We start from the raw sequence: 23,336 nt of genomic DNA, 5'->3' as shown, positions 1-23,336 counted from the left end.
GCAGCTTACAATGACAGTTAAATATGACATTGGGAACAGACCCTCCAATCCTCCATGCATAGGGCAGTGGTGCTATCCACTACACCAGGGTTTCTCAGTCTGTGGGCTGTGGACAACCAGTGGGCCATAGGCCTGTACTCAGGGGGAGGAAGTAGTTTGCAGTGGGCCAGTAATGTCACTCTGAACTATAAAATTATAAAGATTGAAGTATAATCAATACAAATATTAAGAGATGAACAAAAGGTCACATTATCAGTTTGAGATAACGCAGCCGAGGTACGCACAATGCAGACAGACAGCTAGTCACAGTTGGAAAAGTTTCTCAGGGTGCTTCCACACCTACTTTGTTTGGTGTGGACTTATGAAACCTTTTCTTTAGTTTGCTCCATTGTGATCAGTGTGAACATTCCACTGTGCAACAGACAACTGAACTGGTATAGCAAAAGCTTGCAGGTCTTGGTCTGCTTCTAAACCCTGGTTCAGTTCACTGCTTTTGGGAATGCATTTTATGATGAAACTAGGGGATTCATCACCTGAGCTTGCTTGCCTCTTCTTCTAGCAGTATGTCGCACTTTACTGTACTCTATGTTTTTGATATTCAGTAGTACTGAAGTAATCCAATCGGTCCGATAAAAGTATTCAACTTTGAGACAAAGCCCTACTGATTACTGCAGATGTTACAATATTTTCCCCTAGGGCAACTCATTATATACTAACATAACATAGGTATTAAAGTTTGAAGACTTTATTCCTCCCCTACATCCCTCTATCGCTTCTCTCTGGAGACTGAAGGTTTCTGTAATCTGTAATGATCTGTAACCTAAGATGGAGTGCTGTGGCTGCAGGGCTTCCAGCAGCAGATCCATTCTATCTTTGTGGTTTCTCCACTCACACAGTGAGAGCGAGAGTGTGTGTGATGGCTCTCATGGGCTCCGTTCAACGGCTGCCAGTGTGGATATCATGGAAGATCCATCAGCCTAGCTCACTGCTGCTCGCCACCATACTGTGGGCTTTGGAATGGAGACAACAGAAGCCTGACCACCTTCCATTACATCTGACAGCACTCTCTGTCCACTTATGCCACATTAATCGTAACCACAAATTCCTGTGTTTGAGCCTAGCTAGAAGATTGGGTTCAGCACCAGTCTTGGAGGGCCATAACCCTGTTTGGTATGGATGTCCCAATGTCCCAGTTTGTTTTCCCTTATCCTGATTCATGTCTTTTAATAGTGGGTGTCTGCTGATAACACATCTGATCCCAAACTTGCATAGCCACATACTGCAACTACATTAAAGTCAAATTTCCTTTTTTTCCCACCAGTTTTGAGTTTTTGTACATGCTTTAAGTAGCATGCCACTCAGAGCAAGCAGCAAAATTATATGCTTAGCTAATTTGATCATGTTTGGCCAAAAGGCTAGCTTAACCACAGTCGCAATACTGGCACAGTTAGCAATACTGTTTCATTTCACATCTGAAAATAATTTAATACGTAAGACCACTTTAGGGGTTTAAACTGCTTGTTAACTTCTAAAAAACTGGCCTCGTCAGCGCATGCTGAATAAGGCTCATATGTGTGTGCAAAAATGTAACTAAGTTTGGAGTGGAATTAGAATTAAGGTATGTTTGAGCAGCCATGGACCTGTGCAGGACTCCAGCCCTCTAGCACCAGAATCAGGATACCTCTGGGATAAAGCAATCATTCCACAGACCTGATGTTGTGCTTGGCCAAGACATCTATGTAGGTGGTCTCAGAAGGTGAAAGAAAAAGAAGGCCATTGCCCTTAGCTCCAATGCGTGCCGTTCGGCCCACACGATGCACATATTCTGCAGCGGAAGTGGGAGGATTATACTGCAACAGAAACGTGAGGAGAACACATCACACAACATACTGTACTTGACTTGTTTATACAATAGGGACAATACACTCAGTATCTTATTATATAAATATGGCAGGTTTAGCCTGACTTTCATCTACTGTAATAGCTGATCTTAACAAGTATGAACAATAATTCATAAACAGGCAAAACAAAAAATAGGCAATATTTTTATGTGCAGTGCATCAGTGGGAGTATGTTTCACATAAAGTACCCTAACAAATAGTACACAGTGTAGCTGTTTAACATTTGTACAAAATCTACATTCATGTTTTTGTGACATGATGTTGATTTTTCAGTTTTCTTAAGTCGAAAATGGAGACATGCCATATGAAGTATAATTTGAGATCTTGTTTTGACATAGCATTTGTACTATTCTTAGCCAAACAAATCTGTGCAGCATGTAACTGGAGCACTGAAGAATTTAGGTATTTTAACACATTAAATATCTAAAATCAACTGCTGACTTCAGAACACAAATACTTCTGAACCTGAATGTGTATCGTTTAACTCTCATAGGTGATTTGAAGAGTCTGAGGTTATTTGAAAGACACTGCACCTGTATTATCCACGTGACCTGAGGAAGATCCAACCCACGTGCTGCCACGTCCTTTACAAAAGGAAAACACAAACAATGTTAACAGAAGAAAACTACATAGCATGACACCTTCTCCTGAGGCAGTTTCAAACAGCCACCAACAAACACAGAACAGCACAGGCAGCATGACAGAAAATAAATCCATCTCTAAACAAAGACTGTTTACTCTCTTGATTTCTCTCCTTTATCCCTTACAGATTTGTGGTGCCCAGCCAAGATAAGCTCTTTATTAATAACTGCTGGAAGACAGAGAGGCTGCAGCATGGCGCTCTGGGCCTGCACCCCTCCCTCTCCTAGTTCTGTGGCCCAGTTGGGATAAGCCCTGGCTGGGCAGAGCTCAGAGCTGCCTGGGGTCCACTGCTCCTCTGGAGCAAAGTGCAGATGGAGGCCAGTGCAGGGCCAGGCCAGTCAGTCAGCGGAATTAAAATTACTCATTTTTCAGCGAATAATGTTACAAAACGATGAGACTACAGACAAAGCCAGGGACAGCAGCCACAAACTATTCTGTCTTCTCATTTTTATGTAATATTTGATCATAAAATATTTAATATCCCTTCATTGAATAACATTTTAGTGAAATTCTTTATTTTGGTGAGCATCTGAGCAAAGTTATATAAATTCAAAATCACATTTTATTCCTTCTTATTGATTTTTCTTTCTCCTCTTCACTTAAATTCCTTAAATTGCTAAGGACCAAATGTGCACCAAACTCCATAGTGAAAGTGTCCAGGTGCTAAACTGGTCTGCCTGCAGTCTGGACCAGTCACTCATGGAAAACACGTCATGAAAAATATTACAAAGGAGACCCTGAACGGTTGACCAGCTGAATTTCTATATCAAGCAAGAATGGGAAAGCATTTTACTTTCAATACAACAACAGTTGGCCTCCTCAGTTCACAAACGCTTACAAATTATTGTTAAAAGAAAAGGAGATGTAATACAGTGGTAAACAAGCCTCCATCCCAACTTTTTTTGAAATGCGTTGCCAGCATCAAATTTAAAGGGAGTATATATTTTTTCAAAAAATACAATTTCTCAGTTTCAACATGATGTGTTGTAAAAAGGCTGCGAGAGGCTCCAAAATGGTTGTGCTTTTGGTACACAAGACCACACAAGTAAACTAACAGGATATAAATTATACAAGACAAATGCAGGATAGGAGTCCTTTCAGACTAAAAACAGAATAATAAGCATACGGTGTTCACGGCACTTGGCAAATTTCTCTAAAGACAAACAACTTTCTAAGCAAGTTATTTATCAACAGGACATCTCAGTAAAATTTATGTTTAATTCCAATTTCCAATAACTGACTGAACATTTAAATTTGCCAGGTTCCAGTAAAACACTCAAATCCTGGCCTGTGAGGTTAAAAGGCTCAGAACAGGGACAGCAGTGAGTCCCTCTGAAAGCAGTAAGCATATGTGGTTCAGTGAGCGAATACAAAGCCTGGCAGACAGTCAGTGGGCACCAGTCACTGAGAGACCTTTCACATGCAGGGAGACTGCTCTTCTGTGGCAGAGGAGAGCAGGCCAGGCCTGGCAGCTTCAGCCTTGAGAGACACTGCATGGCCGCCAGAGCTAACACAGAACTCCCTCCCTCAGGACCTCCCCTTATGGCCCTACAGCCAACAGCTGGGCCAGGAGGGTACACAGAGAGAGCAAGAGCAAGCGATAAAGAAAAACAAAGACAGAAGTGTTTCAGGAGTGAGATAAGATAAACAAGAAAATAGCAAGAAAGCAATACAGAAAGAGTGTGAACATAAAAAAAAGAAGGAAAGAGAGCAAGAGAGCAGCAGAGAGGAGAGAAAAGAGAAATAAGAGTTATAGTTAAGGTCTCTCTGTCCACTGTGGCGTGTTTCTGCTCACTCAAAACATTTATGTTACACCTGATGCTTTTATCCAAAGTGATTTACTTTATCCAAGCATGTATCTAAAATAATAGCCACCTTTAAAGCAAGTGCTAAATGACTTTCCATTTCAACAATAGTCATTCAAAAAGGTAAGAGAGGAACCTTCAGTGCAGGGCAAAAGCAACACGGTACAGCAAGTGCTGACAACTGCAGTGCAAAGGACAAGTCAACAACATTTTACTAAAAGGAAAGCATTGCCATACAGAACACTAACATTACAAAGCAGTGAACCAGAAACGGTGCATCTTGCTTTACAGACTCACCGTACACAGCAGGACGCCAGTGTTACTCTGTGAGAACTCCTGAAACACCTCCATCCGTTCCTGTTGAGAAAATAACACAGACGATCATTTTGTGCTGCTGCAAAGAACAATACAGACTTCTGTCTTAAAAGACAGCAGGTTTCAAATGTCTTTTCATAAGGTGCATTACTCAAATGTAGTCCCTGAGAGCACAGCTTGGTATTTTTCCCAGCTCATGAAACGCTTAACAATTAGTTAATGGGCTGAAACAGATGTGTTAAAAACAAAAACGAAGTAGGAGCAACACTACACTGTGTAATGCTATGACTCACCAGAACTGGCATTAACCTGTGCTAAGGGCATGCAGAAATGGAGTGGATGTGAGACCTATCACATTTATAACATTAATGCTGTAATTACTAATTTAAGCCGACCACATTTATTTGAGCTGACTGTGGTCATTTTTCACAATTGTTAGATGCTACACTGTGACGAGGCAGCAGAACTCAGACGCATGCAGATGATAAAAAGAGAGTTTTAGTCCAAGATCAGGAAATAGGCAAAATCGTAAAACCAGGCAAAATCGATAACCAGTCCAAGAGTAGGTACACAGATCCAACAACACAGGCGAAGGTACAAAGGGGCAAAGGCAAAGAGACAAAAACAGGTAATCCAGGCAAAGGTCAAACAAGACAAAAAAGCAGTCATAACAAATGCTCTGTATGATCTCAGACATGCAATACTTCGCAATACAGCTAAACTAAGCCCAGGCTTTAACACTACACTAAACATGTCACATGACAAAACACACAGGTGAATCATGTTAAAATTCAGGAGACTGTGAGCACTGACAAGTGAGCAAGCATGAGTTAAGTCACATGATCTTCCAGAGAATCCTGGGAAATGGAGTCTGAATGGGACTCCGGTTGTGGCGGCACTGTCACATGATTTCCCATAGTATGCTGGGAAACAGAGTTTGTTAGGGAGATCGCCGGATGCGTGACACACACCCATACATTGTTCATGAAGAACCCCAATTCCAAAAGAAATTGGGTTGAAAGTGAAATGTTAAATAAAAACAAAGTACTGATTAATAAATTCTGTTTGGCCTACCTTATATTGAAAACAGTACAAAAACAGTATTTAATGTTTTGCCTTAAGAACTTCACAGTTTCTTGGAAATATGTGCTCATTCCAAAATAGACGGCAACACTTTGGGACAAAAGCATGTTTACGCAAGTAACAATCTGTATGGTGCTTTTTTTTTTGGTTCAGAGAACACAACATCCAATATTTCCATAAATATTCTGAAAGGTCGACTTGTCAGACCACAGTATATGTTTCTATTGTGTTCTATTGTCCATTTCAGATGAGGTCAAGCCCTGAGAAGTTGGCAGCATTTCTGAATGCTGCTGACATATGACTTCTGCTGTGAACAGTACAGTCTTAATTTGCAGTTGTTGGTGCAGCAATAACAGTGTTTATTTGCAATGATTTGTTGATGTATTCCTAAACCCATTTGGTGATAATCAACACAGAAACATGCCAGTTTTCAATGCAGAGTCACATGTGGGGTCGAAAGTCACTGACATTCATTTGTGGTTTTCTGCCTTTTCCTTGCACAGATGCAGAGAGATTTCTCCAGATTCCCTGCAAGTTTTTATGACAATATGCACTGTACAGGGTAAAATATCTCAAATCCTTGCAAGCCCTCACTGAGAAAGTTTCCTGATGCATTTTCAGCAAAGTTGCGAGCCTTGAAAAAGTAGACAAAAGTACATAGGTTAAAAAAGGCAGTGTACTGACAAATTTCAGGCAATTTAACAAATAATACTCATCTTCGCTCATAAAAGAACTCATTCTTTCCTGGATGCTCCTTTTATATGCAAGCATAATTGCATCACCTGTTTAAGATGTTTTTTTGAAAATGTTCTTTTTTTAAATTGCCCTTGTCCCAACTCTTTGCAAATGTGTTGCAGGCTTCAATTACAGAATTAGTGTAATTTATTTAAATTAAAAAAAAAAGCAGATGAGTTAAAACACTACATATCTTGTCTTTCTACTGGCTTTCAAATACGGGTCACAGTAAATTTCTAAAGCATCGCTTTCAACTTTTTTTTTTGCATTTTATCTACTGTCCCAACCTTTTTTGGAAATGGGTTTGTAGCACAAAACAGAAAAAGAATTAGTTGCACTTTCATCTGTAAATCATAAGACTTTGCAGCTGAGTGACAAGAGGCAAATAAACTGAACATGAGGTCATGCTGCTTAATGTCAGGATGTTTGTTAAGCAAAAAAAAAAAAAAAAAAATCTAGTTTTGATAATTTTCCCCCTCACTCATGTTTGGCGTCCTAAGTTTGCTCCTTTAGTTTTGCACTGGAGCTTTATGGCTAATGTAGCTAATAAGAATTGAAGTTTATATAATCATATCATATTTTATACATAATCTCCCTAACTACTGCACCTACACTATTTGGACAAAATCAAGTCAATTTGCAAAAGTTCTTCCCTCCTTGATATTCCTTACTCAACTGTGAATGGTATTATTAAAAGTGGAATCATTCTGAAACTACAGCAACTCCAACTACAGCAAGTCATTAAGCGTCAAACCACATGAAGTCACAAAGTCGGGTCACTGAGTACTGAGGTGAATAGAGCTTGAAAGTCACCAACGCTCTGCTGATTCAATAACTATAGAGATCAAACCTCCTCTGGCTTTAATATCAGCACAAAAACTGGGCACTAGGAGCTTCAAAACAGGGAGCTGCATGCACAACTTAAATGACCAAGCACAATGCCAAGCGTCAGATGGAGCGGTGTAAAGCATGCAGCCACTCGATTCTAGGGCAGTGGAAATCTATTCTGTGGAGTGATGAATCATGCTTCTATTTCTGGCAGTTTGGCGAATGCCATGAGAACATTACCTGCCTGACTGCATTGTGCCAACTGTAAAGTTTGGTGGAGCAGGGATAATGCTAGAGGGTTTTTTTTCAGGGGTTGTCCTAGGCCCCTTAGTTCCAGTGAAGGGAAATCTTAATGCTTCAGCAAACCAAGAGATTTTGGAAAATTGTATGCTTCCAACTTTTAGGGACCCTTTTCTGTTCCAGCCTGGCTGAGCCGCAGTGCACACAGCAAGGTCCATTAAAGCTTAGTTGGGTTTTGTGTGGAACGCTATGACTGACCCGCACACAGCCTTGACCACAACCCCACTGAACACCTTTTAGATGAACTAGAACAGAGACTGCGAGGCCCTCTTGTCCAAGATCAGTGTCTGACCTCACAAATGCTCTTCTGGATGAAGGGCCAGAAATTCCCAGACACACTCCAAAATCATGTAAAATACTTCCTAGAAGAATGGAAGCGGTTATAGCTGCAATGTGGGGGACCAAGTCCATATTAATGCCTATGGATTTAGAATGGGATGCCATAAAAGCTCCCTTAGTTGTAATGTGTAGGTGTTCCAATACTTTTATCTATATGGTGTATTATTTTCAAGTTTCATTTACTCATAGCCCAACGTTGAGTGTTCAGTGAATTAAGATCCTCCTGTTTATAAGGTTTGTATGTTCATATAATATACAACTCATAGAGTTATGCTATAATTGTGGCATAAAATAAACAAAAAAAAGACAGTGGGTCAGTTTCTCATGGATTAACCCCAGTCTTGGTCTAAACTGCAGTAACAATGACCAAACACTATTGGAAATTCTTTAGTACAAGCTTCAGAATAATCTGGGTCTGTAAAATATGCTCAATAAGAACTAAACTGTTACCTGGAATGATCTGTATGGCAAGAATTCAGGTTTACCTAGAGGAGAATTCTGCACTTTCAGGAATGAGAGAAAGATGATACCTGCTGCATCTATGCAGACATGCTAGCTAACTTCTTCCTACAGGAACAAAGAGGAAGAAGCAGTGCCATGGATGACTGCCCAGCCAACAACAGAGACAGACAGCACATCTCTTTCTCTGCCTCTCACTGTCTTTCACAGTGTGGAGCACAATCTGTTGTGTATGCTGGAACAGCTGTGCGTCTCCTGCAGCTCTCCTCATCGGAGGAGACGGCCAGCGCCCGGCCTGTGCTGTCCCATTACCAAACCCATCCATAACGCTGCCGGCTGCCTTGGCTGCTGGAGCCGCTCTCGTTAATATCTTAGGAGGGACGGGCAGGAAGGCCTCGAGCGCCAGGGCCCTCCTGAGCCTGTTGGCCTGCTCGGGCCATATGGGCAGTCCAGGCCACGTCCATTAGCGTGGGGGGGTGAGGGCTGGGACCTGGGCAGGGTGGCCCGTGTGTGTGCGTCCCCTGGCACTGCCACAGGGCACCCGACTGTTGCTGCCACTCCACCAGCTGGTCCTAGTCAACCTGACCCTGACTAGGCAGCAAACAACCATCAGTTTAGGCTGTGGCATTATTGAGCATTGCAGCTGGAGAACATATAAATACTTACATACAGAGGGTTCACGCTGAGAAGAGAATCTCCAAACTGTTTTTATCACAAGACTAAGCTAAACGGTTTTAAAGAATGAATGTTGACATTATGTGTTTAAAAAAAAAAAAAAAGCCTGGTGATTTGCTGTATAGGTCTGCAGTGCTCCTGCTGGACCATGGGACCCAACACAATATCTTGCAGCGCGGGACTAATTTTCAGTATTGTGTGCAGGAGCGGGCAGGTAAACAGCCAATGCGGGCATGATGGGGACGAATGCAATAAGAGAAATCCTGCAGATTACAGAACAGCCTAAACAAAGTAGCGAGACCTCTGAATCATATATTTAAACAATATAAATGAAAACAGTAAAACCATTACAATGAATAAAGTAATTGCAAAGTGGCAAAGCAACCAGTCAGATGCTGAGTCCAGCAAAATACCAAAAATAACCTGTCTGTGGTTTAATTCTTGCTTTGTGTATACTGGGAATACATAGTGGGAGTGGGACAAATGAATAAAATTTTCTGTAGGAGCGGGCTTAATCTTGCAGGAGCAGTCATTAAAAGAAACACAAAGCTCTAATTTGCTGTATATGAATGCAATATGAGCTTGAGCACCTGACCATTGTCTCCTATTATAAGGGCATTTTGAGTCAACAGGTTTTTCCAATGGGTGGTGTGTCGATTTGATACAATAAAAATAAAGCTTTTATATTTATATTATATGCCTTGTATCAACTTGTTAATGCTTCCATTTTCAGTTTGTTAGTTCATTAAACAAAATTATAATACTTGAAACAAAAGCTGTGCTTTATAGCATTCCAATCTAACACCTTGCTTTTTTTTGTTAATGCTTCCATTTTTAGTTTATTAGGTCATTAAATAAAATTACAATACTTGAAATAAAAGTTGTGCTTTATAGCACCCTAATCTGATGCTCTACCCACAAGCTAATACATCAGCTCCAATATACAACATACACTATGATACGATACAATATGATATGTTGTACTGTCACATGCCAGATGAGCAGATATTAGATTGGGCTGGAAAAATGCTGAAGTATTACTTTAAAGTAAGGAATAATAGGAAAACATCTAGAGTCGCATTATCGAACATGAATTAAGCATAGTCTTGGATTAACACCAATGTTGTACTGCAAATCCTATTACGATAAAGTTCAGGCTTAATCAGAATCTGGGAAACAGGCCCTAATCGTTTTAAGCAGGGCGCCAATGAATATTTGACAAAATTAGATGACTAAAATATTAAAAACGGAAAATGCAATTTGGATAACTGGGACTTTTACCCATTCTTATGAAAGCATGCATTTCAGTGCATGAGGTTTCAGCAGTCTGATAAGAAACAGTGAGTCATCAGTAGCATGCAGTAGCAGCGCATTTGAAAACGGCAAGATAAATTTCCTGCACATCACATAAAAAAGGAGCTTTATGGTTAGACTTTTTCAGTGTTGATCAAATAGTCCTTTCCTGTCATGGCCATACTGCAAAGATATCAACCGCCATGATGATGAAGAGGTGGGCTGTGAAGACTCCATTCCTACTGGCTGGTTCTAGAGCTCTAATTTGAGGCAATAACTAGGCTGTAGTTGGTTTATCTATTTGACAGCTTTTCATTCCACCTTAAATGGTGCAGCAATTATACTCGCACACCTGCACCATTTAAGGTGAGAGAAAAAAAAAAAAACATTTAAATAACAAACTATCAATGCTAAAGTCTCCAGCTTTGTGTGCTAATGTCAGTTTTAAATCACATTGTGCGGTTCAAGTGGTTTTCCTGCTGCTAAAGATTGCTGGTTGTTATGCTCTCCACTGCATTCACTTGTGAGAATAAATAAGGTGTTTTCACACCTGAAGGTCCAGACCAAGGACCAAACCAAGGCTCATGCTTTTATTACACTGGATATATTTGATCCAGTAAATTTTGGTTTCACATCAATTTTGCGAGCACACTAAAGAGCTGTGCAAGACAAACCTACGTCCTGTCATCACCTACGTGGGATATGTCTTCCTAAACTTGTCACTGACTGGTGCATGGAAGAGCACATGTATGACATGGGCGTGTTGACAGTTTGATGAGTAGCCTTTTCTGTTTGAATGGAGAAAAATTAATGAACAGATTAATTTTTATTGCCACTATAAAATCTCCACATACTGCTGCTGCAGTTTCTTTATTTTCAGAGGGCACTGCTCTCCCATCCTCGCACAGCCTCTCTCCCTCTCATCTTTTTACAAAATAAAGTATAAGCTTCCCCTTTTTCATGTGATTTTTGGAGTAGATTTGACTTTCTCGTCATACCAAATTACAGTTAAATATTTCATCTGCTCTCTCCGTGTGCTACTGTGCTTTCTCTATTGTGTGCTTTCTCTATTGTTTATGAGTGCCAATAGCCTGCCTTAACTTCCTGTAATCTTTTGGTCGGGCCTTTGGTCCTTTGCTACAGAGTGTGGCCTGAGAGAGCTTTCACTCCTCCTTTTTCGGTTCAGACCAAACAAGGTAGGTGTAAAAGCACCTGTTCTGGCCAGCAAACAATCCATCTATCCTTAGTTTTAACGTGAAAGAGATTTTAACTGTACAGCACTGATCTGCTCTAGTAAGACAGCTCGTGTGCTGCACATTTCTAGACATAAGACATCTCACCTCTTGTTGCATGTTGCCATGGAGCCGGAGGAAGCTGATTGGTGGCTGGTGTTTGGATGTGGTGCTGGGTTTGCCACACAAAACAGTAGAAAGGAGCGTGACCAGGAACTCCACTGCTTCACAGCTGGACACGAAGATGATGAGCTTCTGACTTTTCTCAAACTGACAAGAACCATCAGAGAAGTTAAAAACCTTGCCTCCAAACTTTCACCTCCAGTGTCCATTAAAGAACTGAATTTTCCATGGTCTACATTATAAGCAATGGACACATTCATCTCTCGCATACTTGGACCTGTTAACTTGCTTCCAAAAAAGGCTCCCACTTGCATCATTCCACAGACTATTTGAGGTCACACCTGCTGTTCATGTCTCACCTATATTTTTAGGTAGACTACACAATATAAAAACATTGAACCCCACAGCAAATCTACATGACATCTGGAAATCAGCACGATCAATACTGATTACCATTAAAATTCCTGAGGGGACATTTTGTTAATTACCTTACACTTGGCCAGTATAAATGCTGCGAGGCAGACTAGGCGCAGTTTACTGGGCACCACCACCATATGCTGCTGTAATTTGTCAGGAATAGCGTAGCTGTCAGTCAAGTCAGGCTGTAGGGCAGTTTGGGGAGTGGGCTCTGCTGCCTTCAAACTGCCATCCACATCTGAGACCTGGATGTACACTGGGTCAGTCATACTAATGCTGGCTAACCGCGACAGTCCTGGAGAAAGAAAAAAAAAAGGATCAGTGAGATAAGGTTTCAACAGTCTGAAGATCTGGGATGTACCTTTCAAGTCAATAAGCGTTCTTGACTGACTGAAGATTGTCAATTGACTAAAGGAAGTAATTTATTTCTTAACTTCTACAATTACTTTTTTCTTCAATTTTCCAAAAGAATTAAAACTAAAACTGCACATTTTCTGAAAATTATATTCAGACCACTGCTAGTGAGTATAATACAGCCCTACTTAATGTAGCAAACTGTTCACACACATCAGTGTTTCTGATAAAGTTTCAATATGGAGTACTGAAGATGAAAGTGGTGTTCATCATACAAAACTTAAAACAAAGTAAAACAAACTTTAAATTTCAAATTGAATGCATCACTTTAATTGTAGTTGGCCATACTTAAATGTGTTATCAAAATATACTGCATAGCAGAATGAAAGCCTCCAATTAAAATGCAAACAAGGGATGGCTTAACTCAATTCAAAGGATCAGGAGTCAATCTAGGCATAACGGATTGCATACCAGTTTTATTAAACATCAGCCCAGTTCTGAACTACAGTTTATTGTTGTTTTGTATTCTACTTACACCACTGACATAAAGCTAATGTAAATCAACATTTTCCACAACCTGCAGGAGTGATATATGTTGTCAGAAAATACCAATGGCTACATTGACATTACAAGACCTCAAATTTCTTCATCCTTCATGCTCATGTAGATGACTCAAATCCATCATTAATGTGAATGAACTTGTGTCCTGAAATGACCCACATGTATACATCCTAGTAAATAACATCATCTGAATGAATTTAATGCATCATGAACAACAAACCAAGCAGCAGAACAAGCCCTTTTATTGAAGATAATTAATCCAAGCAGCTCTTAGCTGTTCATTATTAGAGCAAGATGAAGCGAAAGCGAAAAAGGGTCAGATGCATTGCTTTTGTAACATTTACTGGCTCTAACTTCAAGTTAGGCACTCCTGTCAGGTTAATGCTGAACAATGGCACCTGCGCAGTGGTTATAAAAAAAAAAAAAAAAAAAAGCCAGGGATCTGATTATTCACATGGGTCATGTGGCCAGGAATCAGATATGTATGCATGTATGTTTGACAGCCACCAAGACACAAAGCGCTGGATGACAGAAATGAAAGTTGCAAAGCACATCTCTTTCTGTTTAGCTTCCAATTGACAGCTTCATTTGTTTAGCTTCAAAGCTTCATTTGAAAAGATGTCTGAGCTACAGCACAAAACTGAAGTTGCCTAAAGCCTTTATGCAGTTTATTTTTGAACAACAGTAAATTAACATGAGCGTGTGTGTAACTGATAATATTTTGCAAACCAAACACACAACACACAAACAACATAATGCTCTGTTAGATTTTTGCAAACTTTTTGAAAGCAATCTAAACTTACTGACCAATCAGTCATCTCTGCTGTTGACAAGACAACATCCAAGATGATAGAGATGTATCCCAGCATCTTTTTGACAAACATCAGATGGATTCATTTGCCTTCTACTTCTTCACGTATGCTGTTAGCATCTCCAAACACAGATAAACTGAGCTCAAATGGAGTTATAGAGCTGTATTTGAAAGCTCTCATAAAGTTCTCACTCCTGAATGAGGTGGTGAAACTCTATGTGCTCTTTTTACTTTTCCTAATTCAAAAGAAGCCTACTCAGTGTCATCATCTGCTTGTTTTGTGAAGACCACTGGAGATCTTTGTCACCTGAAAACATTCTGCCTATATGTTTGTTTGTTTGGTGGATGATTAATTTGTAGGTGGTCCAGACTCGAGATCTTTCTTTTATAAAGACTCTGTCTGTAACTTTTTATCCATACTAGGTGAATTTGATACAAATGAAAAGAGACATGTTTGGCTTTGATTTTGCACTCTAACCATTTTGCCAGACTAATAAATGAGGTTGACCTAAATAAGATGTTCTATTTTTTGCAAATAAAAATGTCATATTTAAAATACATTTTGAATAAATGTTTGTGTATTGTAAAAATATATTAATAATAAAAAATAAGAAAAAAGCAATTAAAAAAAAATTCAATAAATAAAAAGTACTACCACTGCAGCCCACTTGGGGTGCATGACCCACAGGTTTTAAAAACACAAATAACGAATCGAGATCGGCCAATACTCATCATGAAAGTACAACTTTTGGGGTCCAAAAACTGGACTGTGAAATCTCTAGTGCAAGCAAATTTTAAGATTAGTTGATTTTTACTCTAAAAATCAAACATTTTGGTTCAAATGATCTTTTTCCTCAAAGGTTAGCTGTATTATTAGCTAAGAAGCTAAAGGCAGATGTCCATTCTACTACAACAACAGGGGAAGGAAAAGTTTAAAGGTGCCTGACGGTGAGGCAGTTTGATAGAGTGAACTCTGATCCTCAGCTTCTGCTTCTAAAGGCCAGGCTTACCCTCAGTGAGAGTGGCAGACAGCAGCACATTCTGCCTAGCAGGTCCAGCAGCATTCAGTGCATTCAGTATTACAGTCAGATCTTTCTCAAAGCCCAGGTCCAGAGTCCTATCAAAAGCAAAGAACGGATGCTTCTAGGAACTGTTACATCTCAAATAAAACATACATACATAAATAATAAATGAGATACTGTCGCTCTATCACACACAGACCTGTCTGCCTCATCCAGAACGAGCCAGCGTACAGCACTGAACGCAATACTGAGAGTGTTCTTGATGTGGTCCACCAGCCTGCCTGGGGTGGATATCAGAATGTTTATACCCTTCCGCAGTCTGAAACGCAATCACAGAATAATACAGTAAGCTTTAACATGTTAATGTTCAGATCACTAAAACACCACTCTTCAACTGGATAAATGGATATTCGGTTATTTTGATCAGTCTTATACTACAGAGCTGAATTCTTTCGGAAAAAGAGGCTCAATATGTTGCTCTTGCCTGGCTTTCTCAGATTTTTTCTTTTCTCCTCCCATCAGAACTCCAGGTACAATCCAAGTGAAGGGCTGCAAATTGAGGAGAACCAGAGACAAATAAAAACGGGCAAACTGGTTCTGGACATCAAACCAACTGGCAATACTAGAAATGGCACAAATCCAACACAGGGTATTGGTGTTGGGCTGGTATAGATGTTAGCCTTCACAATCATGTTCACATTACACCAAATAGAATGTGAAAGGGTTTCCTCGGTATGCAAAAGTTCAGTCGATTTTCTAAAATACATCTAAAAAGATCATATTTATGCACATTTTAATGTACAATTACTGCATATTTTCTGAACTTAAAATAGTCATAGCATTGATTTAAGTCATTCAGAAGACCATGTCGCTATTTTGGAAGGCAAGCTGTGACTCTAACTCTGATAGAGCTCGTCTCATCACTGTTACTGTTGCTACAGCCCTGCAAATGGATAAAAACCAAGCGAAATAGGCCAGAATCAGCACTCAAAAAGATTTAAAGACATTAGATGCATCCCTGGAAAACGCTAAGAGAAGAAGATTTGCTAGATTGGTGGACTGGATCCGTATAGCCTGCACAATTCAGAACATTCCATTGCATTACATTTAATAAAAACTCATAAAAGTGGCTACCAAAGCTGTCAAAGCTCTTAAATAATAAACTCATATATACATATTAATATAAAGTCAACTTCTTATTCGCCAGTTTCTCATTTAAATTTTCTGTTCCACTTTAAATGGTGCTGCAACTACACCGAGGTGCTTTGAACATAGAACAAATTTCAAAAGTTGGCGAATATGAAGCCAACATCAGTTTACCTTGATAAATGCATTAATTTAACTTTATAATTGATCCTTAATCAACAAGTACCTCAAACCTTTGCTTGGAGATTTAACTGTTACTGAGAAGTTAACGTTCAGCACAGCAAAGCTATAAATCAGCTGCTGGAGCTGTTGAACTTGTCTCACTGGATGATCTAACGCCACGTTTCAAACCACACAATTCTGTACTTCACCTACTACAGTAATGAGTGCACCTCTATTGGTATATGTACTATTTATGTATACTATTTATTGTGCTAGCACAGAGATTGGAACAGGAAAATAATGTAGCTGTTTAGATTATAGCTTTAGTATGACATCACTACCACCACGAATCAAATGAGATCAAGCCGGTACACTCAAATACACTGGTTTATGTGCTTTAAAAATTGAAAAAGGTTTAAAAACATGTTTTACTGCCTTTGCTGGTTCGGTTATGGCTTTATCATCTTATTAAACAGCTACAGTGCTACAGCACTGCTGAATGAACTTAAAGTTGCCAGTTGTCAAAAATGGTGGCAGGGTGATTTATGTCATCTGAATACTATCAATTAGGAAAAATCTATAACATAAAATGTGCGCAAAAGTTACAGTACATTTTTACTATGTTAAACTGTGCACTATAATTTGCAGAAAAATGCCATACTTAAGTGTGCTCTCTGTAAAGAATGTGTTAACTTATTTTTACATTTAAAAATAAGCTAACATATCCTCTCTACAGCGACAAACACTTTTCTACAAATGTTGCAAAAATGTGCAAAAATTGTTTTTTTGTGAATTTGAAATATTGGAAAAACAATCTAAAATACAACTTTTGCATAGGCCATTTCTATGTTTTATTTTTTTCTCCTCATTTTAGCAAATAAACTAATTCTACATTAAAATGGAAGAAGTGCAATTTTTACATAAAAAAAACAACAAAACATCATTTAAGCACAGGTGATCAAACCTTTGCATACGACTGAGCAACTCAAGGGCAACAGTGAGTCCCTGAAATGGTATGCAAAAGAAGCAAGACAGCTAATCTCTTCAATGAGTAAGGGGATCAGATATAATTTTACCTTTAAAAGCTTCTGGAAGATTTGAAAGCTCTGCTGGGCCAGCTGAGGAAGAACAAGAGAAGTTTAATGAGAAGTTAAAGCAGACGGCTCAAAGAAGTAATCAGGCATCACACAATGAATACAAAAGCTTCCTAATATAGCAGGAAAAAAATGTAAAATAATTTTTTCACTGCATACCTCTCTCGTAGGTACAATCACTATAGCCAGCGGCCCATCTGATCTCTGAAACAGCATAATAAAATAATAAAAAAGATTGTGTTAAATAAAATCTAACGAGCACTAAATCAAGCAGGAGCAACAAAACACTAGAACACCCACTGGACCCATCAGTATAGCAGCATGACAGTATGACAGCACACATCCCCTAGCTAACAGATCTCTTAATTCACTCGGTAGATTTCTATGAAAACGTTTCTTAAGAACACATCTGATGTGACAACATCGTCTCTATCTAATCCCTGCTGAACATCTATCTGAATCTCAAACAGATGCTATTCTGTACTGAGGAATAACAGCAGGTTTTCAGTTTTAATTTAAGACTGTACTAAAATGTAGGAGGAAATGATCAGACAGAGTAGGGCAGGAAGAGTAAAGCAAAGCTTTCTGCACCTCACTGAGATCCAACATTCAAACTACTCACAACTGGCACAAAACTACTGTGTGATTACAGTACTGTGCAAAAGTGAGAGACCAGTCTTCCATTTTTTTTTCCCAGTCAAAATAAGTACCAGTTATTCACTTTTAGTGCCAGAAAAAAAGCAGAAATCATATTGAACAAAAGATTACACAGAGGCCTGCACAATATAATATAAGCCTGTTCCATATTTAGTGGGTCCACTTGTTGCCTTTATTACTGCTTCCATTCTTTTCAGGAGACTTGCTTTCAGTTTTTCAAAGAAATCTGAAGGGATATTTTTCCACAACTCAAGTTCAGTTTTAGAAGTTGGGTGCATTTTCTGCTTTGATCCAGCTAATCCCAAACAGGCATAGTTAATCCTTTGTTTTGAGAACACCAGCAGCTCTTCTGTTTGATAAATATATCCTGATCTTAGCAGTGAACTTGGTGCCACTGCCTCGCTGTACAAAAAAAATCTTACCAATCATAATTTTTCCAGATGGTATTGCACATATTAAAGTCAATTTGTACTTATTAGTATAACAATGTCTTAAATCAAAAACCAATGCCAAAATCCAGATGTTTATACTATATCAAAATCACTGTTTTACTAGACTCTACTAAATCAGTTAACCAAATTCAACTGACTATTGGACTTCACTAGCCACACCTAGGCATGATTACTGCCAGACCTGTTGAATCTAAACACCACTCAAACAGAACCTGTCTGGCAATGTTAAGCAAGTAGAAGGTCTCAAAAAGCAGCACAGGGTGCCACTTTCTAAACAGATTCAAATACAGAGGTGAAACAAAGTCACTAAAATCTATCAGTTTAGAAAGGGTTACAAAGCCATTGCTAAGGCTAGGAGACTCCATCAAACCAAAGTCAGAGCCATTATCCACAAGTGGAGAAAACTTGGAACTGTCATGAACCTTCCCAGGAGTGAACAGCCTACCAAAACTGCAGCAAGGGCACACTGATGACTCATTCAGGAGGACACAAAAGAAACCACTTGCCTCAGTTAAGGTTAATGTACACAATTCCACAATAAGAAAGACACTGGGAAAAAATGGCATTCATGGGAGAGTTGCAAGGAGCAAATCCCTGTTGACCAAACAGAACACAAAGGCTTGTCTGACAAAAAACATCTGGATGACCCTCAAGAGTTTTAAAATAATATTCTGTAGACTGTGGAGTCAAAGGTGGAACTATCTGGAAGACATGGGTCCCGTTACATCTGGCATAAAGCTAACACTGCATTTCACCATAAGAATATTATACCAACAAACACAGTGGTGTTAGTGTGATGGTCTGGAGCTGCTTTGCTTCTGTAGGACCTGGACAACTTGTCATAACTAATAGAACCATAATCTCTTCTCTCTATTGGAAAATCCTGAAGAAGACTGTCCGTCAATCAGTTTGTGATCTAAAGCTCAAGCGCAGCTGAGTTATGCAGCAGGACAATGATCCGAAGCACACTAACAAGTCCACCTCTGAATGGCAGTTCATACATGAAAACCTTAAAATGTAACCAAATTAAACCAATTCGGCAAATAAGAGTGGACCACAGTTCCTCCACAGCAATGTAAATCATCGCAAGGTATCGCAACCGCTTGATTGCAATTGTTACTGCCAAGGGTGGCATAATAAATGAATAGGTTAGATGGCTTACTTTTTCACAGGGGTGACACAGGCTTTAAATAAATCTTTATTTTCAATAAACAGAATGATTATTTAAAAGCTGCACTTTTTGTTTGTTGTCTTTAGCTTATACTAAAATTGGCTGGATGATCTGAAACATGAAGTATTAGCAAAAAAATAAATAAAAAATTGGGTAAGGGGCAAATACTTTTTCACAGCACCTTATCTTCTATAGCACACTACAGATGCACGTGAGAGAGAAATCTGAAAGGCAGCTAAGGTGAGTTTGGGTAGCTGTTTGTGTGAATGTTAGTGCTTCTTTGAAGGGGAACATAATGTCATTAACTCCTTTAGGAAGGGTTTGGGAGGACACGACTGTAACTAATAAAAGTAAAGAGTCGACAAATAAATATTAATGGATTTCCTGGTCAATACATGCTTTGTTTTTATCTGACACTACTTGCTCAGAATGGCCATTTTGACTGGAAATTAAATAAACAAAAGGGTAGTCTCTGCATTATAACATACACATATATGCGCGCACACACACACACACACACACACACACACACACACACACATACATACATACATATATATGTGTGTGTGTGTATATATAATATATATCACTGTTGTCGGAAGAAAACCTTGTATGTCCATTTTTAGGTTTTTGGCATAATGTGAAAATGTGTAAGTGTGTGTGTATATATAATATATATGTGTGTGTATATATACATATACTCACATACATATACACGCACATATATATATATATATATAATATATACAATGAAAATGAAAATGAAACCCAAAAACAACACCAAAGTATTGTACTTTAAGAAAAATTGCTCATTCTTAGAATTCAGGTCTCACTTGCCTTTACTTTGGGTCGTACAGCTTGTAAGGACTGGACCAGAGGAATTCCGTAAGCCAGTGTTTTACCTAAACAACCAATAAGGACACATTAGCTACCACAAGATGGATTTCTGAGAACACTGCTGTAAGACTTAAAAGGACAAAAATCAATTATGAGTACTTAACCCTTAGAAGTTACAGCTATCATCAACAATAACCAACGCAGGTTGTAATTAAAAATTGATTATATCACATTATGCTCATTGAAATAAATCTGAAAGTGCAAATTCTAAAGTTTAATCAAATTCACATTTGTGTTTATAAGTAGGAGAGGAATAATTTACAGTGTAGCCCATTAAACATGTAATTATGTAATTACAAGGGAAAGGCACAACAGAAATAACAATTCTCCACTTCTGTGGGTTAAAGCATCGACATAAAGTATTTCTGCGAATTGTAACATCTGATTATTACCTGATCCTGTTTGGGATCTAACAACAGCATCTTTCCCTGACATAAGAACTGGGATGGTCTCCTTCTGCACACTGTAAATATGCAGCAAAATGTAAGAATGCAAGAACACAACTGGCAAGATGCTAATACAATGATTAAATGGAGTAGACATTATGTCTGTACCTGGTCATACTGGTCACTAGGAACAACTTATTGAGTGTCGCCACCTGTGGAGTAAGCCAGATACATGGAAGTACACAAGATAATATCAGTCTAGTCCAGGGATGCAAAGGAGGGCAGATGTCTAGCACAGTTTAATGACTTCCCTGATTCAACTCATCTGTTCAGTGCCATATTTAGTGGATGGGTTTGAGTAGAGGGTCTACAAGACTATGCTGGACAGTGGCTCTTCAGGACCAAACTTGTGCTCCCTTGCTCTAGTCAACTGCACTTTAATTCAAAAATAGACTTGTAAAAGGTCAAGAGGAAAACAAAGCTTGCACTGTAGGCATCTTACCAAATGAGGGTGCAGGTCCAGCTCTTCAAATGAGTTACTAGTGAAGACCTTCTCCTTCAACTGGGTTACAGCAGGGCTAAAAGAAGAACCAAGACAAAAGTGTTCATGTAACATTAACCCCTAAGAAACAATTCAAAAACTGACTGAAAGGCAGTGACATATTTCAACATAACACACAGTTAAGAAGGTTATTTACCAACCTGACCACCTCAGGGATCTCAGGGTTGTTTCGGAAGAGAGATGACGTCTTGATAAAAGGTCTGTCATGCCCCTTGTCTTCTCCATGTCCTTTCTTTGGAGATGCTTTTGGTTTTGATGCTGATTTAGATGCAAGGATTACTGGCTTGTGCCTACTTTCTGTTTCATTCTTAAGGTTCAGGTCTTGATCACTGGTATTTGTCTTCCTTTGTTTAGCAGAGTTGTTCTCTGGATTTCCAAATGAAGCCTTCCTTTTCCCAGTCCCAGGCTTTTTCTGCAAATATTATCATAAGAACAGATAGCAAGCCTTATGAGCTGCACTGATAATCAGAAACTAACTACAGGTGGGCAATATGTATATCATGGATCAGTGTCTTTAGAGCAGGGGTGAAAAACTTTGATTCTCCTGTCCCACAAACCTATTAAACCAGGTGATTACCTGCTGACTGGAAGTCATCACATTACATCATTATCTTATCAATTGTTTCACTGTTTGTTCTCTGGTTCCTTTTTTTGTTTTACAGCTTTAAATCATTGTAGTACTTACTTGCTTTTGTTAAATGTGACAGTTTCACTGGTGCATTTTGTCTGTTCACAAACTCCCGAAAAAAACTAAATAGCATCATACAAATTGTGTACAGTGAATGTGTCTTCAAGTGTTGTGATGCATATATGTTTAACTACACCCGCCCCCCTCACCTGGTGGAATAATGTTTTTCTGCAGGACACTTTGACAGTTTGGTTACAAAATGAACTCACCTCTGTCCATTTGCGCTGTGAGCTGTGTCGTTCCTGAGAGGAGGTGTGATGAATGGATGGTGGAGGATCTGAGACATTGAGCATCAACACACCCTCAGCCATGGTAATGAACGAGACACCAACTACAGTGAAACAACAACTTTTAGATTAAACTCTGACAAACTACCTTGACTGAGTGAACTCTGGATTAAACGACATTAAAAAGCGAACAGATTATAAACTGTTAAGCAGCAGTGTATTTAAACTGACATGTCACAACGCAAAAACGCAACTGAAGAAGTTAAAGTCAGCTTCTTGTTCGAACTTTCTCGTTCCACCTTAAATGGTGCAGCAGTTACATTCTGGTGTGTGAGGCGACTGAATGCGACTGCTGCAACATTTAAGGTGGAACGGGGAATTTCGAACAAGCAGCAGGCGAACAGGATGCCGACTTCAGCCTCGCACACTACGGTGCACTTGAACTGCTAGAGTGGAAGAGCAGCGCACATAAAACCGTAATTGGGAGAACGTTATTAAGCTGTTTGATTACCGCATCCACAGAGAAATTCACCACATCAGTCCTAACAGCCCCACGTGTTTTTCTCCTTCTGCAAACAGCACACGAGCTTTTCCGGGTTGTATGCATGTCAAAATAAAAGTCCACAAAGTAAAAGCTCTCAATAGCATTTTGAAAACTTTGATTTATTATAATATTATCATTTGTGTTATATTTATTATTATTTGTGACCTTATGTTCAATTAACTGCCCTTTGTAAATTGCACATTATATGAAATCAACTGTAAATTCATATAAAATGCCTGCGTAGAAAACAATTTTAATGTCTGAATGGCCTTTTACTCAGCTTCATTGGTGATCCGGATATTTAGCAATATCTAGAAATACTGACAGCTTTGGTAAATATGGGCAAAAGCTATGAAAAAATGTTTGCACTGAAAATCTGAGTGTTAACCTCTCAAAAACTACCTATATATATATATATATATATATATATATATATATATATATATATTTAAAAA

At 39.0% G+C, this 23,336-nt stretch overlaps 1 protein-coding gene across 1 annotated transcript in view; it reads right to left on the bottom strand.

Moving 5' to 3' along the window:
• Positions 1-22,935, bottom strand: part of ddx31 (DEAD (Asp-Glu-Ala-Asp) box polypeptide 31) — a 39,660-nt gene extending 16,725 nt beyond the window's left edge. Inside the window, exons 1-17 of the mRNA XM_017691198.2 lie at positions 22,849-22,935; positions 22,320-22,441; positions 21,563-21,834; positions 21,363-21,438; positions 21,029-21,072; positions 20,867-20,937; positions 20,415-20,479; positions 17,457-17,501; positions 17,280-17,321; positions 15,380-15,444; positions 15,095-15,214; positions 14,884-14,990; positions 12,219-12,442; positions 11,716-11,877; positions 4,646-4,705; positions 2,435-2,485; positions 1,711-1,850 (exon numbers count right to left, since the gene is read on the bottom strand). Coding sequence (XP_017546687.1) covers positions 1,711-1,850; positions 2,435-2,485; positions 4,646-4,705; positions 11,716-11,877; positions 12,219-12,442; positions 14,884-14,990; positions 15,095-15,214; positions 15,380-15,444; positions 17,280-17,321; positions 17,457-17,501; positions 20,415-20,479; positions 20,867-20,937; positions 21,029-21,072; positions 21,363-21,438; positions 21,563-21,834; positions 22,320-22,421 — 1,646 coding nt within the window. The 5' untranslated portion in view covers positions 22,422-22,441; positions 22,849-22,935. The remainder of the gene's footprint in view (positions 1-1,710; positions 1,851-2,434; positions 2,486-4,645; positions 4,706-11,715; positions 11,878-12,218; positions 12,443-14,883; positions 14,991-15,094; positions 15,215-15,379; positions 15,445-17,279; positions 17,322-17,456; positions 17,502-20,414; positions 20,480-20,866; positions 20,938-21,028; positions 21,073-21,362; positions 21,439-21,562; positions 21,835-22,319; positions 22,442-22,848) is intronic.
• Between the last annotated feature and the right edge of the window lie 401 nt (positions 22,936-23,336).

The sequence above is a fragment of the Pygocentrus nattereri genome, chromosome 20 (genome assembly GCF_015220715.1).
Source record: "Pygocentrus nattereri isolate fPygNat1 chromosome 20, fPygNat1.pri, whole genome shotgun sequence".
Lineage (NCBI taxonomy): Eukaryota > Metazoa > Chordata > Actinopteri > Characiformes > Serrasalmidae > Pygocentrus > Pygocentrus nattereri.
The sequence above is the reverse complement of the archived record's forward strand: the minus strand, read 5'-3'. Positions and strand labels throughout refer to the sequence as shown.